A 25,818-nucleotide genomic window follows, 5' to 3' on the forward strand; every position below is an offset into this window, starting at 1 on the left:
GAAAGTAAATCTCCGAAAGGAACGAACTGTTCATAAGTACTTTAATTTCTTCTCAGAACAAATATTAAGATATTTATCAAAATACCAAAATATTCAATACCTACCAAGGTAAAATTCACAATATCTGGTACTCAATAAAAAATTATACCCACCAAGGTAAAATTCACAATATCTGGCAATCGATAAATTACCAGACAGTCAAATAGGCAGGAAAATACAATGCATATTGAGGAGAAAAATCTATCAGTAGAAACAGATCCAAGAATTATACAGATTAACAGAATTAGAAAAAAAGACATTAAAAAATTAAAAGTATATTCCATATGTTCCAGAAAACAGAGGAATGATCAAGCATATTAAATATACACAGGGAAGATATAAAAACACACAAATCAAAATTCAACAATGTTTGAAACAAACAAACAAAGATACTGGAAGGGATCAATAATACCACATTAAACATTTTGGAAAAAGTATTAGTGAAGTTGAAAATACAGGAATAGAAGCTACCCAAAATGAAAGACAGATTTTAGAAAAAGAATAAACAATCAGTGAGCCTCAGAACAAACTCAAGTGGCTTATGTTATATATATATACATATACACATATACATCTATCTTGTATTAAAAAGGTAATAATTTGAACAACCTTATGACAATAAATTCCACAGCTTCAATGAAGAGGATAAATTCTCTGAAAGACACAGGCTACCAAATCTCAAAAAGAGATAGGTAATTTGAATGGCTCTACATCTTAAAGAAACTGTTTGTAATTTAAAATCTTCCTTCAAGAGAAATTGTAGGGCCAGACGGCTTCACTGTTGAATTTTACCAAACACATAAAGAAGAAATAATAACAATTTTATACAAACTCTTTCTGAGCAGCTCTCTCCCCACAAAACAAACAAACAAACAAACAAAAAACAAAAACTGTAAAAGAATAAAATTGGAGACTCACACTGTCTTATTTCAAGTCTTATTATAAAGTTACATTAATAAAGATGGTATGGTATTGGCATAAAGACAGAAAAATAAATCAATGGACTTGAATAAAGAGTACACAAATAAGTAAATCCAAATATAAATCAATTGATTTTTAACACAAGTGCCAAAGCAATACAATGGAGAAAGTCTCGTCAACAAATTCTACTTGAACAACTGGATAGATGTATGCAAAATGTGAATTTTGACCCTTAACTCACACTATAAACACACAAAATTAACTCAAAATGATTCATAGGACTAAATGATCCAAACTATAAACCTTCTAGAAGAAAGCAGAGCAGAAAATATTAGTGCCTGTGGGTTTGGCAAAGATTTCTTAAACTTGACACAAAAAGCACAAACCATAAAATTTTTTTAAATCAATGAACTAGATTTTAGTAAAGTTTAAATCTTTTGCTATTCAAAAGACACATAAAAAAACAAAAAGACAAACCACAGACTGAGAGGAAATTGTTGTAAAACACATATCTGACGAAAGCCTTGTATCTAGATTATATAAAGATCTCGTAACTCAATCACGAGAAGATATTTCAATTCGAGTGGTCAAAATATTTGAAAGGACACTTCACCAAGGATGATACATGGACAGCAAATAAACACATGAAATATAACCATAATGGAAATTCAAATTAAAATCATGAGATACCCAAATATACAATGGCTTGTCTAAAATTTAAAAGCCTTAATGTGCCAAATTTTATCAAGGATACCAGCCAACTGCAAATGGTATACACCGCTGATACAACCACTTTGGAAAACAGTTTGGAAGTTTTTTTAAAATGTTGGACATACCCTGACCATGTGACCCAGACATTTCAATCCTAATTACTTTCGCCCCCAAAATGAAAATATATGTCTACAGAAAGACTTGCACATGAATGTTCATGATAGCTGTGTCTGTAATAGCCAAGATCTGGAGACAACTAAAATGTGCATCAACGGGTGAACAGATAAATAAATTGTGGTACATGCATGTGATAGAATTCTACTCAGCAAATAAAAGAATAACTTGGTACACACACAACATGAATGAAACTTATTATTATGCTGAATGAAAGGAGCACAGGAAAACATTTTGGAGTAATGGATACATACATTATCTCGATTGTGAAGATGGTTTCCGGCCGTACACATGGCTTTAGAGTCAGACAGATGTGAGTTAGAATGCTAACTCTGCTCTTACCATGTAATTTTACCTAATTTACTTATCTGAGTCTCAGCTTCTATATTGTTATGTAGTAGTAAGAATATTTTATGTAAGGATAGGAACATATGTGTCAAAGCCTTCCTGTATTAAACATGATAACATACATAAAGTGCCCAGCATAGTACTGGCATTATATAAATGTTTATTTCCATGTGGTATGCATTTTCTTCTGCTGCTCATTTGTACTATACTTCCTCACTTCAGTATCAATACCTCCTTAGCAATACTATTTTTCTACCAAAGGATATCTGTCCTTTTCTCTTGGAACAAAAAAAGAAAATTAATTTTGATGTTGTTTTAGAACTTTTAGTCTTTTTAAAATGAACATATATTATTCCTTCTGACTTTATCGTATTTTATCTTTGCCTCGACTTGAGAACTGAGTTAATAATTAGGCTCTTTGTTCACGGTATAATCAGGAGCCACTCTCTGCAAGGTCCTCTTCTTATAATACTCGTTTTCTCCTTTATCCCTAAATCTACTCCCACTACCCTCTCTGAAATGGGCACCCTACTAGTATTTAATAAATGCCCTTGACTGCGTTTATGTGTGTGTGTATATATATATATATATGTATGTATGTATAGGCTTTATTGTATTGAAATGGCATTGTGTTATACTCTTTTTTCCTTTTTAAGCTATATTTTAAGGATGTAACTTAGTTGCTCTATATACATTTAGCAAGTTGCTTCTAACTGCTGTCATGTATTCTAGACAATGTATCTGTCAAAGTTAACTCATTAACTCCTTTACAGACAGCTGTGTGACCAATTTCCTGATACCACAAACAATTATGAAGTACATAGCTTAGTACTAGCCTCCTTATGGACCTTTACGGGAAGCTATCTGGGACATAGATTCAACAGGTGAGATTGCTGGACCACAGGACAGACAAATAATTAATTTTACTAACTCAGGACATCCAGAGTACTTTCCGAAATGGTTGAATTGGTTTAAACTTCCACCAGCATTTGGAATTAATGACCTTATGAATTCTTGCCAAGATAATACAATATCTCCTTTTAATTTTCATTTCTCAGCTACTAGTAAACTTGATCATCACTCTGTTCTTATTAACTAATCGGCGTTTCCCTTTGTAGATCTTATCTTTTGCTCACTTTTATATTGCGATTCCTGAATTTTACTTCCTGATTTGCGGTCCCTAGGAATGTTTCTATATCAATGTCATTTATTTTACACATTGCTAGAAGCTATTCTAGTCTGTCACTGTCCATTAATTTGTTTAAGGTGCTGTTCGTTGACTAGAAATCCTTTATTTTAATATAGCCACAGTCATTATTTCTTAACCGAATTTTTTAAAAAATTATTTTGGAGTTATATTTAAGAAGCACAGCCCCTCACCTACATTTTGTTCTATTAGCTTGACAGTTTACCTTTTAATCCATCTTTATCTTATGTGGAGTCCAACTTTTTCTATTGTGCCGTGTAGGAATTTGTTTCTCTCCATACTGTGAGCCAGTGTTTCAATATTATTCACCAAATCTTTTCTCCATTTTATGAGCAATGCATCTTTATCATATATCACTCATTTCTTTTTTAATAAAAAGCAGAATGGTCTTGGAAGAGTGATGACCCAGATAAGATACAACAGACAAGAGAAATTTTCCTGCCCATCCATCTTCAGAAGGGTAGTGGTGACTCTTCGCTATAGAACCAACCTTTTGAAGCCACATGCAAATAGGAAGCCGTGAACTCACCCAGTAGCTCCACATGACTTTTTCTGATCACGAATAAAGGTAAAAACAGTCTTATTAGGTCAAATGCTTCAGCTATTTCATATGAATTCCTGCAATTGCTTCAATGTTTGGTAGCATAATGATGTGTTTCTATATCATGTTACATAAATAAAGTTCCGTTTTGATTGTTGTAACTGTGCTTCTGCAGTAACTATTTAGGATGTGAACAAATCCATGATCCACAGAATTTTCCAATGTTCCCAAAACTTCCTGAGATTCATGGAATGATTTAGGGTACTTGACATGAAATAGTATTTAACTGGTAAATTTTCGTAAGTAAGGAAAAATCTAGCTTCAAACAGGTCTGATTTATGGCCTCATTCGGTATTCTATACATAGAAAGTCCTCAAAAAAAAAAAAAAAAAAAAGTCCTTGGCTGATTACCTGGCTGAGAGCCCACATATTTACTGGGTAGGAATTTACATGCAGAAAGAAATCTTCTTTCAGGAAAGTCGCAATCTGTGTGCCTTTGCCTTTTGTTAGAAGGGGAAACCACCAGGGACTTCAAGGTCGATTCTATTGGGTAAAACTTTAATCTATGTGATTGTTCATGGAGCCCTTCCCAGGGAGCACAGAGCACTACGGACTGCATGCCTCAGTGAATATTTCTGCCTCGGCCTTGGATTTGGATGAAAACTCTTTTGGAATCTTATTATTCAGTTGCACTGCCCAGCAATGCTGCACAACAAGCAGAGAAACAGAATCAAGCGAGCCAGTATTTCAATTCGAAATTGGTGGCGTGTGGTGTTATGAGCTGGAGTCCTAACTAAAGAGTTAGCATTGTTTTCAACACCTGGGGATGTGCTCGAAGTTTAAGAGCAGAAGAGCAAAGCTAGCCCACCTACCAACATTTAAAAGCGATGCTCATCACACCCAGAGATTCCTTGAGTGTCATGGTCAGACCTGGTAGTGGCTCATCTATATACATCTACGAGACAAAGTGCATAGTTTTCCTGTTTTTGTTTTGATCTTAGTTAAAAACTTGTAATAATTCACCATTACAGAACAAAAAGAACACAACTTACGATTTACAATTCACATAGCCGGTAGGTTACATTACAAACATTTGTTCTATTGTCTTTTAGAAAAAAAAATTTTAATGTTGCTTTGGAACAAAAGGACATTATGGGCACATCACAATGGAATATGAGGAAGGTCAGTCTCTGCCAGGGAGGAAATGGCATGGTGCGGATGAGACCTCCCACTCCCTTATTTCTCCACTACGAGAGAGAGTGAAGGAGAGTTTTAAGTCATGGCTGATAATGCCCTGATTTCACAGCAGCTACAGACCCATTTAGGAAAGAAAGACAAAGAATGCATATGTTCTTTTTGGCCAGAGACTCTGGATGAAAGAATCTAGCTGGAACTGTAAAATTTTGACATGCTTTTAGGATGGCAAGACAAATGTTAAATGAGAAACCAATTTCAGTTGGAAAGTCTACAGTTTTCTCCACAACTTAAAAATTTGTTTTCTACTGAACTTTTACCGGAACATGGGTATAATTAGGACATGCTCCTTGATCTCATATTATTTTGAGTATTTCTGAAATCCTTATCAGTGACATTGAAGATCTAGTTTCGATATTTTAGAGAAAATTTCCAAAGTTAAAATAGGAAGCTATATGGGAAAAACTTACATAAGCTCTAAATGTCCTAATCATATGTAATTTTTATTAAGATAACTTATAAAGTCTCCTTATTGATATTTAATAATTTATTTCAGTATATTCTATTAGTTTTACTCATCGATCATACATTTCCGATACTAACAAAAAGAAAAGTCTAAGTTTTTACTCACTAGAAAACATTTTGAAGAAAACATTTTACTAACTAGAAAATATTGGAATGTTCTGATCTATTTTTAATAATCCATTGCTAGTAACATGATAGAGACATGACCAATACTGCTAGCAGATTTTTAAAAGCTAACTAAATGCATTAGAAGCAGTAAAAATCAGTCACTTATTTGCCACCACCAAAAGAAAGATAAATGAATTAGGCTTTCTGTAACTAAAAGCATGTTTCTTTTGGAAAATATTTATGTATGCTAATAGGTTTCATTTGCTATAGAACAAATGAAAATGTGAACTAAAAATGGCATCACAAACGCCAACTACAATCAAATTAAAGATGTATTTTATCAAAATAAACGATTTACATCAGAGTGTTCTTACAAGTGAATATTTAGTAAAACAATAATCTGGCTAAGGTAAGAATTCAAAATTATAGCTGTAATTCATTCAGCATACTGCCCAGTCTGTTCCACAACTATTTCCTCTCTCCTTGCAATGGTATAAAGACAAGCAGGAAAGTATGCACATAATGACTTATTTAAGTCAAATAACTTAAATAAGTAATTTAATGTAACGTCAGTAGATGCAGCGATGACCTATGTTAACAGGTATCATAATAATAGAAGGGAGTGGCTGTGAAAATGCTAATATTCAATATCTACTAAAACTTCATTTCAGATTGATGTTTAATTTATTAGTTTTATTTCTCATGTGAACACACACTTTTCCTTATGAGAATTAAGTTTTTGTGTGTTTTAATTCTTATAGCTTTCTTATGAAATCTGTCATGTTGGTATTATGCACATTTCACAGATATGGGCTCAAGGCAGCACCCTTACACCTACCCTACTCTCATGTGTCAGTTCTTGGGGCAAAGACCACGCTCTACCTTCAAATATCCTCATTCTGATTAATCAAAATCAAAGGGACAGCTTTTACCCCTATCATATTCCATCCACCGAAAATCTTCATTTAGTAAAATCTTACTCATAATCTAGGTTTAATTCAGAAATCACCTCTTCTCTGAAACAGATTCCATCAAAATAGATTTAATTATTCCTGCCTCCATTCCTCATAGTACTTTATGAGTAACTGCTGTAATAACATTTATCATATAATATCACAGTTGATGACACACATGTCCATTTCCTCCTGCAGGACTTAGTCATCCTTGTACCTCTCTCAGAGCTTGTTACAGGGTCAGTATGAAGTAGCTGTTCCATGATTTAAAAAAATAATAAATCAGATGAGTGAGCCCACAGACAAGGCAACAGGTAAGAAAAATTAGAGATTGGAACCATTCACATCCTTGAAGCAGATCCTGTTAGTAGGAGATGAAAAGGCTTAAAAGTAAGGCAGGAAGTTAATACAAAGAGTGATTTTAAAATGTAGATAAAGGTGGGAAAGAATTGGCCTAAAATCCAATCATTGCAAGGCATCACAGCTCATGACACAAGTGAATGTAATCAGAAGCAGGCACATTACCATACTAACAGAAGGATTTCATTCCTGAATAGTCAAGGGTTTCTCACTGAAGTACGTGATTTTCTTACATGTGTTCTTTAAGACAGGAGGAAAGATGAGAAAGATATTATTGATAATAGAGAGGCCTGCCAGAGAAAGAACCCCAATGAATGTTGGCAATTCCAGAAAGGGTTTCCAAGACAGCATGCCTTTCATTATCACTCTGGGGAGGGTGGAAATGTTGTTATATCAATAAGGAAACATTCATTGAGTCCCTGCCTCATGTAGATACTTGGCAAAGAGTTCTCATAGATTATCACATTTTCCTAACATTAGTTAGACATCCTGGTCCCCATTTTACAGGAAGGGAATTGAAGATCAGAACGACTGAATGAGCTGCTAAGGTTGCACAGTCAGTGGGGAGCTTTGATCAAACCGAGTTTCGGGGCTTCTCCTATTGTACCCTACAGTCGCCTCTTTTTGTCTTCAGAAACATCATTACCCACCTACATCATTCCATTAAAACTATCCCCATTTAACGACACTATGTTTAGGCTATTTGACATTTGCTAAATTGTAATTTGAGGATTCCCTTCATATGAAGTTGGAGAATTTGTCTATATTCTTTGGGCATCTCGTGGAACCCGCGTTTAGGTAAGTTGTTGTCATAGTAGTGATGGCTGACAGGTGTGTCATGTATCGTTTTAGAGAAGGGCCAAAATCCATACAGTTTCACGTTCTCACACAGTTCAACTGCCACACTTGTGATCATCAAACCAGAAGACAAGCGATACTCTGTCACACCTTTAGTTCTCCAGAAAAGGGCAAGGTTTCTCAGGTACTTGGGATGGAAATATATAACCTTTTGTCTGGCTTTAGATTCTTTCAGTGTGTGGTACACTTTAAAAGAGGCACCGGTGTTGGCCCTGAAGGAAAACGCTGGCAGAAGAAGGAATGCATCTCCATAGGTTGCGATGTCCTCTAGAAATACTGCTTTCTTTTCCTTTAAGTTCCCATATCTGTCAAATTGTAAAAAAAAAAAAAAATCATAATAACAACAATAATAATCAAAGTAGTGGTTTTGCTAACATGAGGCTGAATTTACCACTGGCCAAAAAAACTGACCCATGTATCTTACTGTATGTAAAGAGACAAACCACAGACTCAGAGAAAACTCATGCATGTGAGCATTATGGATACTACTGAGCACTAGGCCTTCATCTCTCTTTCCTGGGTCTCTTAGGGTTTCATTTCTGCTTTCTTACCAGGCTCTACGCTTACTGGACACACATTTCTTACACTCTTTTATCTTCAAATTCAGTAATTTTTTTTTTTTTTGTAAGGTGGCTTTTTGATACTGAACACAGCTTCCAAATTTATAATAATGAAACATTTTCTCAAACATAGCACATTCTTGAAATACATTAAAAAATTCATTGAGCTGTACATGTGATTTGTGCACCTCTTGTACATACGTGATTATAAAATTTTCCTTGGTAAATCTAAACTATCTTTACGCATACAGAGATATGCACACATACACATATATTTTAAATTTCTTCCACGTATTGTGATAGCTCCATATATTTGATTTAAAAAATACCTTAGTAAATATACTTGTAAGTACAATTGTGTGTGTTTTGAAAGTAAGCTTTTGAAAGACAAACACAACATTTTATATTTTCTTAAGACATACTAGAACTACTTGAGGGGTGAATTATTAATAACGATTATGAGTCACTTTTGATGAAAATAATGGACTAAAACTATATATGAGATTTTTATTAACCAACTAACATTTTGCAGTAATTGCATTGCAGAAAATGAAACATGGGAATCATTCTTTAGTAATATACAACCTAAAGTAAAAATCAAATTTTGCCAGGTTCTCCTAAAGCTTATTCTCTAAAGTTTCCAAATTGACTAAGTTTTATCAAGAGCTACAAAGATAAAGTAATGCTAAAATTCTGAAAGAAAATGAAAAAAAAGTAACTTCACTACTATCAATGTTCAACTTACAACATCAGCTTACCACCTCTTATGAGCCACAACCTTGACAGAAAGTCAAAAATTACCCATATATTTCTATGTATTTTCTCCAAAAGCCATTCCAGCTGTTTTGTAAGTCAGCCACAATGAGATTAGTGCTCAGACTAAGAAACATGTTAAACCATGAACAAATGTTCTTGGACAGTTATATAAGTTGGAGGTACTTACTTTAGTCTTATGATACTGGGATTTACGGTCACAAGATTGGTTTTGCTGCCAACATCTTTGCTAGCATCTCCTGTGGTTGGGGGGAGGTTACACCTGAAATTTGTAAGGAAAACTATTATCAAAATACAACTTGGAAAAAAATAGTGACTACAAACACATACATACATATACACAAATACATGTGACCACTGTCATTTTATTGGATAAAATCACTGCTATTTAGAGATCCTTAGATTTCACCTGATTTGCATTTAAAACTATTTAATAAGTAAGTACTGAACTCAGGTGGTTCAGCATTACATAAAATATACAAATGTGATAAATGCCTTCAATATTGATTAAGATCTTTATAAGTAACAAAACTAGAATGACAATTACACTTTGCCTAGCTTTTGAAGTGTTCACAATCTTCTTACTAAAATTATTATTTATATTGATTATATTCTGAGTGGTATGACCAACAATTTATAGATTTTAAAACATTGAAAGGCATTATGAACAAGTTTATAGAGTCTGCCAGAAGCAAACAAATCGAAATCTCCTGAATCCCATATGGATAGTTTTTCCACCAAATTATGCTGTTAATAAATAAAACCCTAATGTTCTTATAATGATATTTTCATATTGATGTTTTTCATCCTCTTTTGAGTACTAATTTGTTTTTAAATTGGAAAACAAATTAAGAATTGCAGTTTTGAGTAATTATATTCCTGTCACAAAAAAAGAGAAAGTCGGTTATGACTCCTTAAGTATCATCTACAGAATTTCAAGTAGACCATTTCTGAGTATTTTCTGAAGGAAGGCTGCTTGATGTGTTCTGAAGTATGGCTGAGGTTAAAATATTCTGCCCCATGCTCTACGATACACACAGACAAATAAAGGATGCACTTCTTACCTTGCTAAAAAAGAAAAATAATTAAATAAAGTACCTTGGGAAAAATCAATACTAATCATAGATAACAGGCCAGAAATGACCTCATTAGTGGGCTTCCTGTAACAAATCTACTTTCTAGAACAGTCCCATATTCTTCTGAAGAATCAAAGGTGATTCCCAATATATTATAGTATCGAAGGAGACTATAATAAAAATATTGGGTACTGCATATGTACAGTTGCATAGTAAAGTCACTGAGGGCCTGTTTTTGTTCCTTACACTCAACTGATAGCTCCCAGTTTTCTGAAATGAAAAAAACAGCGATAATAGGCACTTTCTAGATTGTTTTATAAAATATGAACATGTACAGGCAAAATAAGTACAGGCTTAGAAATTAAATAAATTTTAATGACACTAACCACACCTAGCCCTCATTTGCCTCTTAATTTGGAAGGCTAACTTCAAAGTGAATTCTGTGTGCAGAAAAATATCTGGCATCAGCAAATGTAGAATCCAGAAAAATACGCATTTATTTTAGAGTCATTAAGTAGTTATTGAGATTTAAAAACAATTTTAAATGAAACTTGTCATATTTACTATATTTGCATAAAGTAAAATGGATGTTTAGGCATGATATTTCAGAATTTGGGGAAATTTTAAGTTTCTAAAAAGTCTATGACAAGAAGAACTATTTATCTTCATTTATGGCTTTTTCATACTGAGTATTTTAACCAAATGGCTAAATCATTCTGGTATTGGCCATTTTAACTCTAATCATAAAGAGCAATCCAATAATTGTTAGACTCTGTCGGGTCTGTTGTTCTGTCATTACCTTCAGCATAAAAGATTTAATTGAGATTAAAGTCAGGGGAAGCTACTAATTCAAAATAGTGTTTTTTCTTTTATTTCCTAAAAAAGGACAGTATTAAATCACGTAAGAATCCAAGGGTCTCCTCTGATGTATGAAATCAAGTGTTTCTGAAATAGGCAGAAAGATTTTGACTTACTTTTTAAAAAGATTCATTTTCAATTAAAACCCATCCTCCTAGGGATGCATTGCCTTTCCTTCATATTCTGAAAGTGGAGGTGCCCTGTGACACGGCTTATGAGCACAGGCACACATGCAAACCACCTTTGTTTCTGTTTTTGCAAGCTAGCTGGTATTGAGATATAAACATTAAAAATAGACATATAATTTAGAAGGTGCACAATTTTTTTTTTTTTTAATTTCAAGCCAGAACACTAAATAAATAATGAGGTTGCATGGTTATACAATGCCAAGGTCAGCATTTTCCCAAGTATTACCTGAGAACAAAATTTCCTTGAAATGCTCTTAAAACAACAACAGCAACAACTGTTTTCAAGGTCAGGTGAACCTAGAAATGCTGCCCCCCTAGAGTCCTCTCAGGGAGCCACGGTAGCCTTAATACACTGAAGGCTCTGACAAGTCCTGCAGTGCAGAGTCTCTTTCACCACAATCGCACCTAGAACTTCTGAAAAATAAATGATCCTAGCACATTTCTATTCTTCTGGTGTCAACATTTGGAGGAACTCATGACTCATTTAACATTTCAGGCAAAGGCTACCAAGGTAATTTGTAGACTTAACACAGCTCAAAGGTCAAAATTTACATGTAGTATCTTTACAGCATCTTTGAAAATATCCAACTGACCTTTGGTTCAAAGAAACCAGCTTGACAGGTCTTACCTAAAAACAAAGTCGGATTTGTCTATTTCGGCTCCGCAGAGAGACTTATTCAAAATTCCTCCATTTCCTACCACTGCACACTGATTGTAAGGGTGCTCCACAAAAGGCTGAGACTAGCAGGAGAAAGCGAAAAGCTACCATGAAACATCTTTAGTTTTAGGACCATAAACATCATCAGCTTAATTCAAGTAGCTTAAGTTTTACACATGCTAAGGAAAGAAAAAGAACAAGAACAAGAAAAAGAAGTAGCAAGACCATAGCATAAGTCATAAGTTGATCAACTTATGACTTATAATAAAAAAATCCTCTAAACCTGTTTTATTTGGAGAGAAATACACAGCATATCATATACAGCATAATGTAATAATTCAAAATATAACATACTTGCATATAAAATGTAATAGAATATAGTTTATGTCACATCATTAAATAAATAAAATGAGAAAGGCAAAATCCTACATTGTGCCTTATGAATCAACAGAAACATTTTCAGCAAAAAAGAGAAAATAAAGCATTTGCAAAGTAGTGTTAAGTCCTCTATTCTTGGGCATAAAATTAACAGCGGATTTAGCAAAAGTTTCCCATGCTTCTTAAATAGTCAGACCTTGAGACTCGGTGATGATATGACATTTAACGCCTGCTGTCTCCCCCAAATGACCAGCCGCAGTACTTCAGAGAGGCCTACTCAATCTGTGCTGACATATTTTAAATTAATTTTCCAGCCTGAAGCTTTTTAGTTTTTTTCCCCTCCAGGATCTAACTTGCCTACCCCAAAAGATTTTCCACTTTCACCGAATCCTCCCCAGTCTGAAACATCAATTTTCAGTTCAACAGTGCACATTCCCTTTCGGTCACTTTCCTGAAGGAAGGATGTGACATCACAAGCAGCAAGGGTGTCAACTCACATTCCACAGTGACAGGGTTCCTGATTCACTTATTTTGTCTCTCGAATTTGACTGTATGTCCTCAAGGGCAGAGAGTGTGTTTATTACATTTAATTGCTCCTCATCTTTCACTGCAGACCCAGCTCAGTGAAAGGTACACAGTAACTTAGTGACTTTTAAATTAGTGCTCGCTGGTCCAATGGCCCACGCAGCTGCAAACCCCAGTGTTGGGCTGAGACCCGCATGAGTGAGTTTGTGACAGCCAGCTGGTAAAATATGCAAGAATTTTGTGAGTGGGTTGTTAAACTATTGGTAAATTAAAATTGGCTGTAGTGGTGGTATTTATACCACTAAAATTGGCAAGTCAGGGCACCCAATTCCCCGAAGGCAGCTTATCAGGAGCATGAGCAACACTCTAGGGCCAGTGTGGTTCTGAGCATCCCAGCAGACCCCTGAATCGCTATGACTGCCATGTGCTCCTGATGCTGCATCTGGGAGATGCCCAACAAGCAGAGAACACTGCTTCAATGCTTATAGATTTGTCTTTAAAAATTAAAAATCATATAGTGCTTATTATGCAAGAAGCCACCAAGCGCATAACTTACTAAGGCATTTAATCCATACAACAACCTTATAAGCATTTTATAGATGGGAAAATGGAGGCACGCGTTAACGGCTATAAAGTGGCAGAACTGGGATTCCAACCTAGGCCTTTTGCTACAGAGTCCACGCTCTTAATCACTACACATTACACAGCTCCTCACATTCAGTGGATAAAACGTTAACTTAAGTACATGCGTTATTTCTCTTTATATCTGCAATGCCTAGCAGATTGCCTAGCTCTGAAATGAATGGTTCCCAGATACCCCAGGGAATTACAAGTCACTAAACTTCTAGCTCAAGATGTCTTCAGACAGTGTTTACTAACCAGTACCACAATAAATTCTGAATTTTATAGATAGAGTTGAATGCAAATAGGCTCTTTATGGTACAATAGAAAAGATTACTGAGAGAAGCATATCTCCCATTAAGCAGTCAAAATAATGTATGTTTTTCTTTGGCTTTTTGGTCAACCGTGGGGAAATATCCATATGCTTTGGGATCTCAACATTCAGGAAGAGTTTACATAAGCTCCAAACTTCAACATTCCCTAAAATAAACCTAAGAAATGCAAATTTGCATGACTCAAGTGTTTGCACATTGCTCGCTCTGGTCAAAACTCAACTTTGTTGTTCTCCTTTGCAAGTGACTTAGCAAAGTTTTTTGAGAAGGTGACTTCACCACATTTAATCTATTGAGATTTCTTGCTGTGTGCCCTACAGTTCTTTGGAGCTGAGTGTGGCAGAGCAGAACCGAGCAGTGTGAGTGTGCAGGAAACGAGGTGGGAAAGAGGTCAGCTTCTGCTAGGAGCCACATTCATGGAAAGGAGAGGTCTAACAGCAGACCCCGGCACCAGGGACTGGTGCTCCTGTCAGAATCGAATGCCTGCTGATCTGAGGTGGAGCTGAGGTGGTGCAGCGCTGGAGAGTGGCTGCAAATACAGATGAAGCATCGCTCACTCACCTGTCACCCACCTCCAGCTACGCGGCCCGGTTCTTAACAGGCCACAGACTGGTACCAGTCCGCCACCCGGGGGTTGGGGACCCCTGGTTTAAGGAACACAGAAAAGTTACCTAGCTTTGTAACTGTTAATGGACTGTCTTCAGAATTTTCTCCCCCCCAATTTTTAAAAATTAGCATAAATTTGGATAATGGTTGCTGTTATTAATTGCATACAGAATTATCAAGACCATCCTTTTCCAGGTGCTAATTAGAAGAAAAAAAGAAAAGAAAAAAAACCCACTTGCTTTTCCTCTGTTGTGGTCAATTTAAAGCAAGGAAAACACTAGCAAAAATCGCATGGGTGACAAAGTTGCTCATTGTGACACTCTCCACAGCCTTCTCTGATTGGGACTATAAATATTCGTTACTTATTATCTTTTCAATTATTGGTAATTCCAATGCACCATGAGGGCATTGTTAGAATGCTTTATGAGTTATTTTATTGCCTCCCTTTCTTTCAGAAAATATGCAATATTTTTTCTATTGTTTTTTCTTTTTTTCATTAATTCCCAGAAAACTATCCTTCCTTTGAATTGTAATATTTAAAAAAAATTAGAATAACTTATATAACCAACAATAAATTAGCAGAAAGAAGTCAAATGTCCAAAAAAAATAATTGTTAAGAATTTAATATTCTACAATTGGTAGTCTACATATAATAAAGTTACCCAATTTTTGACCATACTGACTTGGTCTAATTGTTTTTAAACAAATCACAGAAAGATTCCTGAGAGTAAATTTTTCAAGCAATGAGATATTCTTCAGGACAAAAATTTCCCCCAAGTTTGGATTTATATTAAGGGACAGGTTTCTTCTTGTAATAGTACTGTATCATAATTCATTAATTTATTTAACAAATATGTGATGAGTGCATATATGTACTGGGGAATGTTCTAGCATCTCGAGACACATCAGTAAACATGCCAGGCAAAAATCCCTGTCTCATGGGGGTTATGTTTATTGACTACAAATTCTTACATATTTACTTCCCAAAGATTAGCCACAAACATCTATCATTCTTTGTGAAAGAATTGATTCAGTTGCCAACATTGACAATTGGAAGAACCTTATTTCAGGTGAAAATTGGTCATCTTCCCAAACTCCAGCAATTCTTATGAAGAAAACCCAAGTACCTCTATCTCATTCAAGGATGAGTCATGAAAACTCAAGAACTGGGAGGGCTTATCACTTAAGATATAAATACCATTGCTTGCAGAGCCACCTTGCATTCAAAATTGCCTTTTTTAAAATGGATGCTATACATATCTTATACAACAAACGGTACAGTATTTTAAAAACAACTCCTCCATCATTATAAGTTATAACTAAAAGTGAGAGGAAATTTACCTGGAATGGCGACATAAATAAATCGCAACAAATCTTTACTCACCACTGGAAACATATTAAAAATGTTCTCTCTAATTAGGATTTCGTTTTTACTTTCCACCTCATAACTCATGTTAGTCCCAACTGGAGTGTTATTTTGAGAAACAATAAAGTTTTGAACAGCATCACAACAGGAAGCAAGTTTTGCTCTGCAAAAAAAAAAAATAATAAGAATAAAAGTGAGCCAAGGATTAAGCTTAAGAAACCAAAAATAGAGACTACGATGGGAAATGCGAAAGAGGATTTTGCTGACTTTCAGAAAGAAGAGAAATCATTCACGAAGACGGCATTTTTATCTCATTTCGTTCTAACTGGCCCTGGATGGTGAAATGGTATCATCATAGGATAAAAGAGCAAAGAATGTTAAGCATACTGATACTTAGATAGGGACCTTCTTTACCAATAGAAACTACTCATTAACATAATGGTTTAAATATGAAAACTTCCTTCTAATGAAAATGTTATAACATTAAGGAGAAAAATGACAGGACACATTATAATTCTCTGACAATAATTATAAAGTACAGAAACTAAATTAAGAACAGTGTTACAAATGTTCACCAAAGCCATATGTCATCATTTATTATGAGGTAAGTCCAATGAAAAGAAGAATCATTAAATACAAGTCATTTTTTGCGCTTCAATGAAGTATAATTCACAAATATAAATTGTTTGTATTTAAAGTGTACAACTTGATGGTTCGGTGTGCATATACGCTGTGAAATAATCACCACACTCAAGCTAATTAATATAGCTATCACTTTACAGTTATCATTTTTTTGTGCAAACACTGAAGATCCTCTTAGCAAATTTCAAGTATACACTGCAGTATTGCTAATTATAGTGACATTGCTGTACAGGAACACAGTGAATTTTTAAGTTAAGCAAAGTTAAAGTTACCATTCCTTACGAAAAGGCCAGAAAAATATAACTCGATATCAAGATTTCATTTCAAAACTCTTGCTATGGAGTGAAACATTATCATTAGAACAGGTGTCCCCAGTCATTCTGAGACTCTAATGCCTGATGATCTGAGGTGGAGCTGAGGCGGTGATGCTAGCGCTGGGGAGCGGCTGCAAGTACAGATGAAGTTTTGGTCATCGCCTCCTGCTGTGCGGACTGGTTCCTAACAGGCCACAGATTGTACCATGGCCTGGGCATTGGGGATCCCTGCATTAGAATGCAGACCTAGGAAGGTCCTGGCGGGGCTCATCTGAGTTTGCCCCCACCGTCTGGCAAGCGAATGTAGAATTATGCAGGCTTTATGTATATTTTTTAATATAATTCTTCAGGGATGCAGATTCCATAGCATCTCCTGATAATTATTCCAGAGTTTAATCAGCCTTGAAGTCAAGAGATTCTTCCATTTGCACAACCGAAGCAGCTTAACTTAAATCCATTTCCCTTGTTAGCTTTTCAGAGAACCTTCTGATAAAAACACTTCAGGAAATTGAAAATGGCAAGCAAGCAAAACTTGAACCTTTTCAGTCTTGAAAAGTTTTAGAGAATTCTCTCTTCTCTCAGATTTTCCTCATAGGACCAGTTTTTCATTATTTTAGTCATCTGGCTCCTCTATAAATCTGTATCTATTTCTCCATATTACTTAAAAATATATATCAAGGCTGGGTCTGATCATAGCACAAGGAACAGTGACTATTTGGTGAGCAGAGCTGACTGTGGGTAGTGCTGACCCTAGATTCATAACTAGACTTTCTCCATTGCACATTTTGTATAGGGTTTTGGTCCTGAAGGATATGCTTTTGTATATGTTCCTACTGAATTCTGTCTCTTTGAAAAAATACAGTGCTTTAATCTGTCATGGTCATTTTGAATCATAATCCAGGCTTCCTGAATTCCAGTAGTTCTCAGGGTATGAAAAGTCAGGGCTGTCATATTGTTTGTGCCCTAAAATGAAGGTTTTCAATAATACTTCTTATCAGTTAACTCATCAAAATAGCACATTCTTCTTAACTGAATTCAATCATCTGCTTATTATGTCTCTTTGTATTTCAGAATCCACCATTTCTAAGACAGTTCAGAGATTAGCAAAAGGAAAAAAATCAAAAATGATGTGTAGTCAAAAACATAATACTACATAGTTTTTAATTATAATTTCATAAGAATTCATGTGATACATTGTAAGCTCAGAAATCCTTATGTATTTACAATTTTAAAAGTCTCTTTTATGCAGGATTTTGAGAAAAGGCAATGGAATACATTCTCATTTACCTTTGACAAGTAATTTAATTTCTCTAAGAATAGTCGCTGCTTAAAAGAATATTACACCACCAGAAACACTAACCAGTGTACCCTGTGTGGTTTTTGTAATATTAATAGGTTTTTTTCTGAAATTATATTTTTGACATTATAAAATTGTCAAACCTACAGGAAAGTTGAAAGAATTGAACAATGAGGACTTGAATAACCAGCTATACTCTACGATTAGCTTTTTATTCATTTGTTTTACTGTGTAGTGATCCATCAATCCATTGTTGTTTATTCATCCCTCAGCACTTCAGCATGCATATCATTATTTTGTGTATATTTTGGGGAAAAATCTACACATGGTAAAATCATAAGCACATTCAACGAATTCTAAGAAATGCATACACCCCTGTTATCTGATGTCCTATCGATATTGAGGTAAAGAATATTACTAACCCCCAAATAACTCCCTCATCACTCTTCCCCCACCTGGAGGCAATCACTTTTGTGGTTAATTTTTACTAAAGGTTAGTTTTGCATATTCCAGACTCTGCATAAACAGAATCACATAGTATGTGTGCTTCTATGTAAGATGCCTTTCTTTTGGAATAAATATTTTTGCAATTCATGCATGTTGCTGCACTTAACAGTCTGTTCCTTTTTATTGCTAGAGTAGTATTCTAATGTCTGGGTCAGGTTAACCACCCCCCTGCACTTTTAAGGAAGTCGCTATCAAAAATCAATGTTAAAGACCTAATCGCTCATAATAACCTCGTAGGAAGAATATCAGAATAATTATCCAAAATGTCATTTCTGAAGACTATCTTGGGTGACTAATGGGACTTTATTTTAATAGGCATAGCAATATTTCCCTTCCTGTGTAAAAAGAACAAGAGACATTAAGAAATGAAGGACATTAACTAGACATAATGGTTAATTTTATGTGTCAACTTGACCGGGCCAAGTCAATGCCTGGACAGCAGTTTAACATTGTTCTGGGCGTGTCTGCAAGGGTGTTTCTGGAAGAGGTGAGCATTTGAGCCAGTGGGCTGAGTAAAGCAGACAGCCTCCCCCCGACCCTGCGGCCCAATATGAGGGGCATCATCCAATCCACTGTGGGCCCAGACAGAACAAAAGGCAGAGCGAGGCAGATTTGCTCTCCATGTGAGCTGAGACATCCATCTTCTCCTGTCCCTCAAGACATCAATGCTCCCTGCTTTCAGGTGTTCAAACTCAGACCAGAACTTACACCACTGGCATGCCAGTTCTTGGGCCTTCAAATTCAGACTGAAGCTTATACCACCAGCAGCTTTTCTGGTCTCCAGCTTGCAGATGGCAGATGATGGGACTTCTCGGCCTCCAAAATTGCATGAGACAATCCCCCACAATAAATCTCTTTCTGTGTATTGATACATATCCTCTTGGTTCTGCTTCCCTAGAAAATTCTAACCAAGACAGATATTGGTACCAATAAGTGGGGGTGCTGCCGTAACAAATACCTAAAAAGGTGGAAGTGGCTTTGGAACTGGGTAATGCATAGAGATTGGAAGAATTTTATGTGCAACTAGAAAAGGCTTAGACTGCCATGAACAGAATTTTAAAGGTGATTCTGGTGAGAGCTCAGAAAGAAAAGCAGAGAACTGTAGACAAAGCTTCTGTCTTTGCATGGAAAACCTACATAATCCTCAGCAAATTATTGGTAGATATATAGATGGTAAAGGCCATTCTGAAGAGATCTCAGAAGGAAAGGAGGAACAAGTTATTGAATAGTGGAGAACAGGTGACCCTTTTATGAAGTAGCAAAGAACCTGGCTGAGTCCTGTTCGAATTCCAGTGTTTTGAGGAAGGCAGAATTTGTGAGCAATGAAATTGGATACTTAATTGAGGAGATTTTCAAGCAAAATGCTGAAGGAGCAGCTTGGTTCCTTCTGGCTGCTTACAGTATAATGCAGGAACAGAGAAATGACTTGAAGATGGAACTATGGATAAAAAGGGAAGCCGAATCTAAAGACTTGGAAATTCTCATCCTATCCATGTGGTAAAAGAAATGAGAAAGTGTGCAGGAGGGAACACTATAGGTGTGGCCATGCTTCTGTGTGGGGAGGAGATTAGTGTGAGTGTGAACCATGGATTTAATCAGCCTATTGGGAAAATGCTAGTTTGAAGGAAGAGGAGAGAGGAAAGAATCAAGGAAGGCTGTTGGATTTCTTGCATTTTACAAAGATGGGATCTTAGAGCTATTTGGCCACAAATATGCAGTTTTTTAAGACAAGGGGAAAATGACCCCAAAGGTGATTCAGATTTCATCAGGATTGTCTCCTTGGTTTCAACAGGCCAGATGGTATCTACCCAAAGCCAGGAGGACAGAGCCACCCAAAGCTGTGGGGGTGGGGGTGTCAAGTAGAGCTGCAGGGTATGATCACCACCACAGTGGGTCTGGAAGGTGGGACTGTCTCCTCAGTGGTCCTGGCAGGCAGAGCATTGAGCCAGAGTTCCCTGGAGCCTTGCGATCTCGTGAAGACTGTCTTGCCAGATTTTGGACTTGCCTGGGGGCTGTCACCTCCTTCCTTCTCTCCTATTTCTCCCTTTAGGAATGGAAATGTCTATCCCATGTCTGTCCTACCACTGCAGTTTGAAGGCGCATACTTGTTTGGTCTCACAAGTTCACAGCAGGTGAGGGCTTCGATTCAGGATGAATGGTTTTCAAGTCTCATTCACACCTGATTTAGGTGATATTTACATGACACTTTGGATTTTAGAAATGACGCTGGAACAAGTTAAAACTTTGGGGCTTACTGGGATGGATAAACGTATTTTGCAGGTGAGAAGAACATGAATTTGGTGTGGGGGAGAGGGGCAGAACATTAAAGACTAAACATTTGTGTCCTCCAAACATTTGTAGGTTGACACCCTATCTCCCACATGATGGTATTAAGAGATATGGCCTTTGGGAGGTGATTAGGATTAAATGAGGGCATGAGAGTGGAGCCCTCATGAATGGAACTGGTGCCCTTATAAGAGTCATAAAGACTTCCTTCCGCTTTCTGCTCTCTGCCACGTACAGATACAATGAGAAGGTTTCCCACTGTAACCTGGAAGAAGGCTGTCACCAACTCCAACCATGCTGCCACCCTGATCTCACACTTCCAGCCTCCAGAACTGTGAGAAATAAATTTCCGTTGTTTATTAGCCACCTCGTCTCTAGTACTTTGTTACAGCAGCTCAAACGAAGACACTAGAAGACATGCTGTGACCACAATCCCTAGATTGTCTTTAATGTGTAGTTTTCCATTCCACAGTGGTAAATGTCCAACCAGCATGCACAAACCTTACCCTCGGAGGCACTGCGAACTTTCCAGGGCATTTTCACACCCGCTGCATCATTCGATCCCCACAACAAGCAGGGAGGTAGAAAATATTATTATTCCCATTTTAGAGATGAGACAACTGAAGTTGAGAGGAGCTAAGTGATAGGACCAAGGCTCACAGAATGTAAATGACCTGTGTCTTTTGACATTCGGTTCTTTGCAGTTTACACGAGAAGGTGTGGTAGTTGGTGGTTTGGGGGGCGGGGCACGGGTGATGGGTACTGCCCTCATCGAGCTTCTTCCTTTAGGATGCTTTCCATAATGACAACAACACAGCGGTTCCAACAATAATGTATGTAGCACCTCACTGAAAACTTGCCCAGACACAATGCAAAAGCTGCAAACAAAACAAAACAACAACAAAAGAAACGCTCCAAACCCTACAAATAACTGAGACGTTTGAGGCTCTCATTTTAAGGGTCCCCCATGGGGTGAAGGTTATTAAATGGAAAAAACAAAATCTACTATTAAAAGGAAAAGAACCCCCTGGCTTGATGATCTAACCCTTGCTGTGTTGTACCTTCATCAACTTCCTCTACACAATCCAGTTTCAAAAAGCAAATACTGTCTACTCGCCTATGCCCCCAGGATAGAATAGGGACCCCCTACATTGCACTGAGTTCCAGAATTGAAAAAAGTTCACACACTTTCCAAAGGGCATAATTCTCAGACATAGGCTGGTCCTGGGAGAATCTGGCTTAATACTTTTAGCCTTGATCTATAAAGACAGAATCCGAAAATGTGCCGAATCATCTTCCCATCACACTTGGTCTAATAAATCTGCTTTTGAGAAAGGGATTTTTGTTAAAATTGTGGAAATGCCTTTTTCTTTTACATCATAGTTTGTTTGTTTTTTCCCTTTGTTTTTCTTTTTTCTTTTTGTTTTGTTTTCTCGAGTCCTTTCAAGTGTCTGGTCAAAATTCTTCTCCAGTTCTAAACGAGATGCTTCCTGGATTTCCATGAAATAGTAATGACTGTGTAAGGCATATGGTACACAACACGCTATAGGTCATGCTGAATAGTAACAACCTAACTGCCCCAGCCCAGAGCTCCCAAGAGTCTCTCCTGTTTGTCAGAGTCTAAGATTCTCTAATGAGATGTGGGGCCATTAGGGTGAGGAGGATGTTACAGGAACTTTCTATGTATTAATAATGAGCTACCTTTTGGGGGATCCATTCTCTAAGACTATGATAAGGGTTCGAGGAAATGGGGTTTTCAGATATAAGCACCTTTAGAAATTCATGGGACTTATTTACCACCCTAATCATTTCTAAAACAGTCAAAAATATTTTTTCTTCCTCAAAACTGCAATGCTTAGGCCAAGCAATACACCAACTGCCTCTCTCCTGTTGATGCCCCCTTTTTTGCCTTTCTTCTGTCCCTACCCCATATTATATAATTCCTGACTGACCAATAATAACAATATCAAACATTAAGTGTGCTGTCCCTATGTGCTAAATATTTTACATTTATTATCACATTTAAGAAAAGAAAAAGGTATATAAGGATGAATTTGAAGGGTAGCAGAATATACCACCCTCCAAATATGCTGCTTTGATATATTGATTATTTTGACCTGTAGGTACTTGAAAAATAGCAAACACAGGAAAAGATTTTCTTTGAACTCACCTTATCTGCTTAAAGACAGAACCTCCAAAGGAGCTCGGTTGTCATAAATTTGCTGCCAGACAGTTTTATCAAGCAGGGAAGATGAATTCTTATGGAAGAGGAGACTAGAAGCAGACACCACACTCAGAGAGGCTCACAAACTGCCATACCTCCTCTCTGTTCTCCGAAGGGCCCTCATCCTTCCTGAAAATCATTTTCTCTCCCCTGAGAGGCCTATGCCTCCCCCACTCCTTTTCCTGCTAAGATGGCATTCACATCTGAATTCCAAGCCACCTCAGGGAGCTTCTCATCTTTGCTGGTGTCTCCCACATAGACATGAGGTCTATGTGTTAATGAACTGGTTTTTCTCTTGTTAATCTTTTATTACAGGGGTCTCTGTCAAGAACTCAGAAGGGTAGAGGGGAAATTATTTTCCCTCCTCTACAAATTATAAGATAGTAAGAGGTAAAGCCAAGATTCAGCCTAGGATTTAAACCCTGAAATGCCTTCTCAATTAATGCCCTACAAGACACCATAGTGTGCAGTGCTCCCTACAGAGGAATCTGGGGGAGATTAAATGAGTAAATTTCCTTGTTTGAATCACATATTACTACCCAATAGATTTTTCTAGAATCCTCAAGTTCATAATTGGAAGCACATTAAACAAAAACAAAAACAAAAACCACAAAAACAAAAACATGTCTCAAAGGGCCTTTTCTACCATGTAGATGTTGATGTCACACCATGTAGACCATCCTTGGCCCAGCCTCCACACATAGTCATTATGCCCAGTGACCATGCTGGCCTCTGGGTGGGCCTAGGTGTGCACCCCTGCAGTGCAAGGGCACGGGGAAGGTCAGACGGAAAGAGTCATGTGGTACTGGAGGTTGAGAATAAGTCATCCTTTGTCAGAGGCCATTTAAGGAGTGAATAAGATTTGATACAACTCGGCAGTGTGCACCAGCTTACTAAAATTCGAATGTGGTCTGAGATAAGATCATTAAAAGTGGCTAGAAGGAGAGCTGCATTCTATTCCATGACTGATGCCGTAACGACACTTGGTGTGCTTGCATCTGGTGTGGAAACTTTGCTTTCAAAGGTTTATTAAGAAACCGGTCTCTGTCAGGAGGAAACATCTACACTGGAAGAGGAATTGAAATCCATGATGGATAAAGAACTAATAATAAGTCCAGAGCAGAGAACAGATTCAGGGGCATTCGATAGCTGTCTTCAGAAATTGTACAGACAGGAAAAATTAGATTTAACTTGTGTAACTCCAAGATACAGAACAAGGACAGATGCAGAGAACAATTCAGAACGTATTTATTGGTGGCCATGGTTCAAGGTCATGAGGATTACAGCTTACACATTATTAAATATGAATATGAATAAGGTATGGATGGGCCCTACAGTCCGGGAGCTTACCTCTATTAGTAGATACAGATACAAATTGTAACTGGTATTTCAACGTAGTTTCCATATAATATGTTTTACGGTACAAAGAGGTTATGATAGAAGCACAGGGTAGGGCACTTCAGCTCACCTGGAGGTAAGGGGAAAACTTTGTGAAGGTGTTAGTACAGTGCCCAGCACATAGGAGGCATGGGATAAATATTTGGTCAATGAAAGAATAAGCCCATGTTTGGGAATGATCACTCAGGTAACAGAAGGCCGATGTGGGTAACTGGGTGTCTATTATTAAAATTCACCTAATTACAAATTAAAAGGGCCCATGCCAAGCAAGTGATTTTAGGGTAGGAAGGGCATAGGTGGGGTTGGGGAGAATTTGAGATCTGTCTAGCAAGAAGTGAAAGAACAAGAATAAGGAATAAACAAAGGCTGCCAGGAGATAAGACAATAGCTCCATGACACGAAGCCCTTCTCCATCTCCCCCTAACCCTCAACACTCCCCGGTGGAATTCATTCATTTCACCAACGTTCATCCACAGCATCCTGTGTTTCAGGCACTGTGCTAGACCCTGGGACTCTGTCAAGGGATAAGAGACCCTGTCCCTGCTCTCATCTTGCACCTGGGGTGGCAGCACTATTTAGAAAAGAAGCAGAAAATGGAAGAAGGCTTCAGAGCAAAGCAATGACGGGACTTAACAGTTTGTTAACCACATATGAGAAGAAAAAGCCAGCAATATAGGGGAATCACTTTTTGTATAAAGACTTACTGAATCAGAAGGAAAGGAAAACAACAGAAGGTAATAGAAGAAAAGAAAAACAAAATATTGTATACATGATATTCTCAATTATTAAAAGAGAATAAGAAACTAATGAATTCAGGAAATATCTTTTAATTTTCAGTTTTTATATTATGGGTAACTTCAGAAGAGAAGGAGAAAGATGAAAGAGAAAAAACTAACTAAAACTATAGAGAAATCCAGAGAAAAATAAACAGATGGACACGGCATGAGATAAAGGAGGAAAAGAAAAGAGATAGACACATAAAAGTGAAACCTAGAGGAAGAAAATCCTGAGAAAAGCAGAGGAGATGAAGACAGGAGATAAAAGACAGTCACATACAAACTACCAGGATACAGAGACCCATGAAGTACCCAGAGAGAAATACAAACACTCGCATGATCACACGCAAAGGTTTGCACAGATAGAACATTCAACAGAAAGGGGCCAGACACAGGGCCATGAAACAAAGGCCCAGATAGGAATATAAAAAGCAAAACATGTGAGTTTGAGGCTCAAGTACATTCATGCATCAATATTAATAGCAAATATGTC

At 36.9% G+C, this 25,818-nt stretch overlaps 1 protein-coding gene across 2 annotated transcripts in view; it reads right to left on the reverse strand.

The window, feature by feature from the left end:
* Window positions 1–1,431: 1,431 nt before the first annotated feature.
* Window positions 1,432–25,818, reverse strand: part of ST8SIA6 (ST8 alpha-N-acetyl-neuraminide alpha-2,8-sialyltransferase 6) — a 114,619-nt gene continuing 90,232 nt past the window's right edge. For both annotated transcript variants that reach the window (XM_039877492.1, XM_039877493.1), the window contains 4 exons: window positions 15,900–16,044; window positions 12,024–12,136; window positions 9,443–9,535; window positions 1,432–8,244 (listed from right to left, as the gene is read on the reverse strand). In XM_039877492.1, the coding sequence (XP_039733426.1) occupies window positions 7,776–8,244; window positions 9,443–9,535; window positions 12,024–12,136; window positions 15,900–16,044 (820 nt within the window). In that variant the 3' untranslated portion in view covers window positions 1,432–7,775. The remainder of the gene's footprint in view (window positions 8,245–9,442; window positions 9,536–12,023; window positions 12,137–15,899; window positions 16,045–25,818) is intronic.

Source organism: Pteropus medius, unplaced genomic scaffold (assembly GCF_902729225.1).
Source record: "Pteropus medius unplaced genomic scaffold, Ma_sr-lr_union100, whole genome shotgun sequence".
Taxonomy (NCBI): domain Eukaryota; kingdom Metazoa; phylum Chordata; class Mammalia; order Chiroptera; family Pteropodidae; genus Pteropus; species Pteropus medius.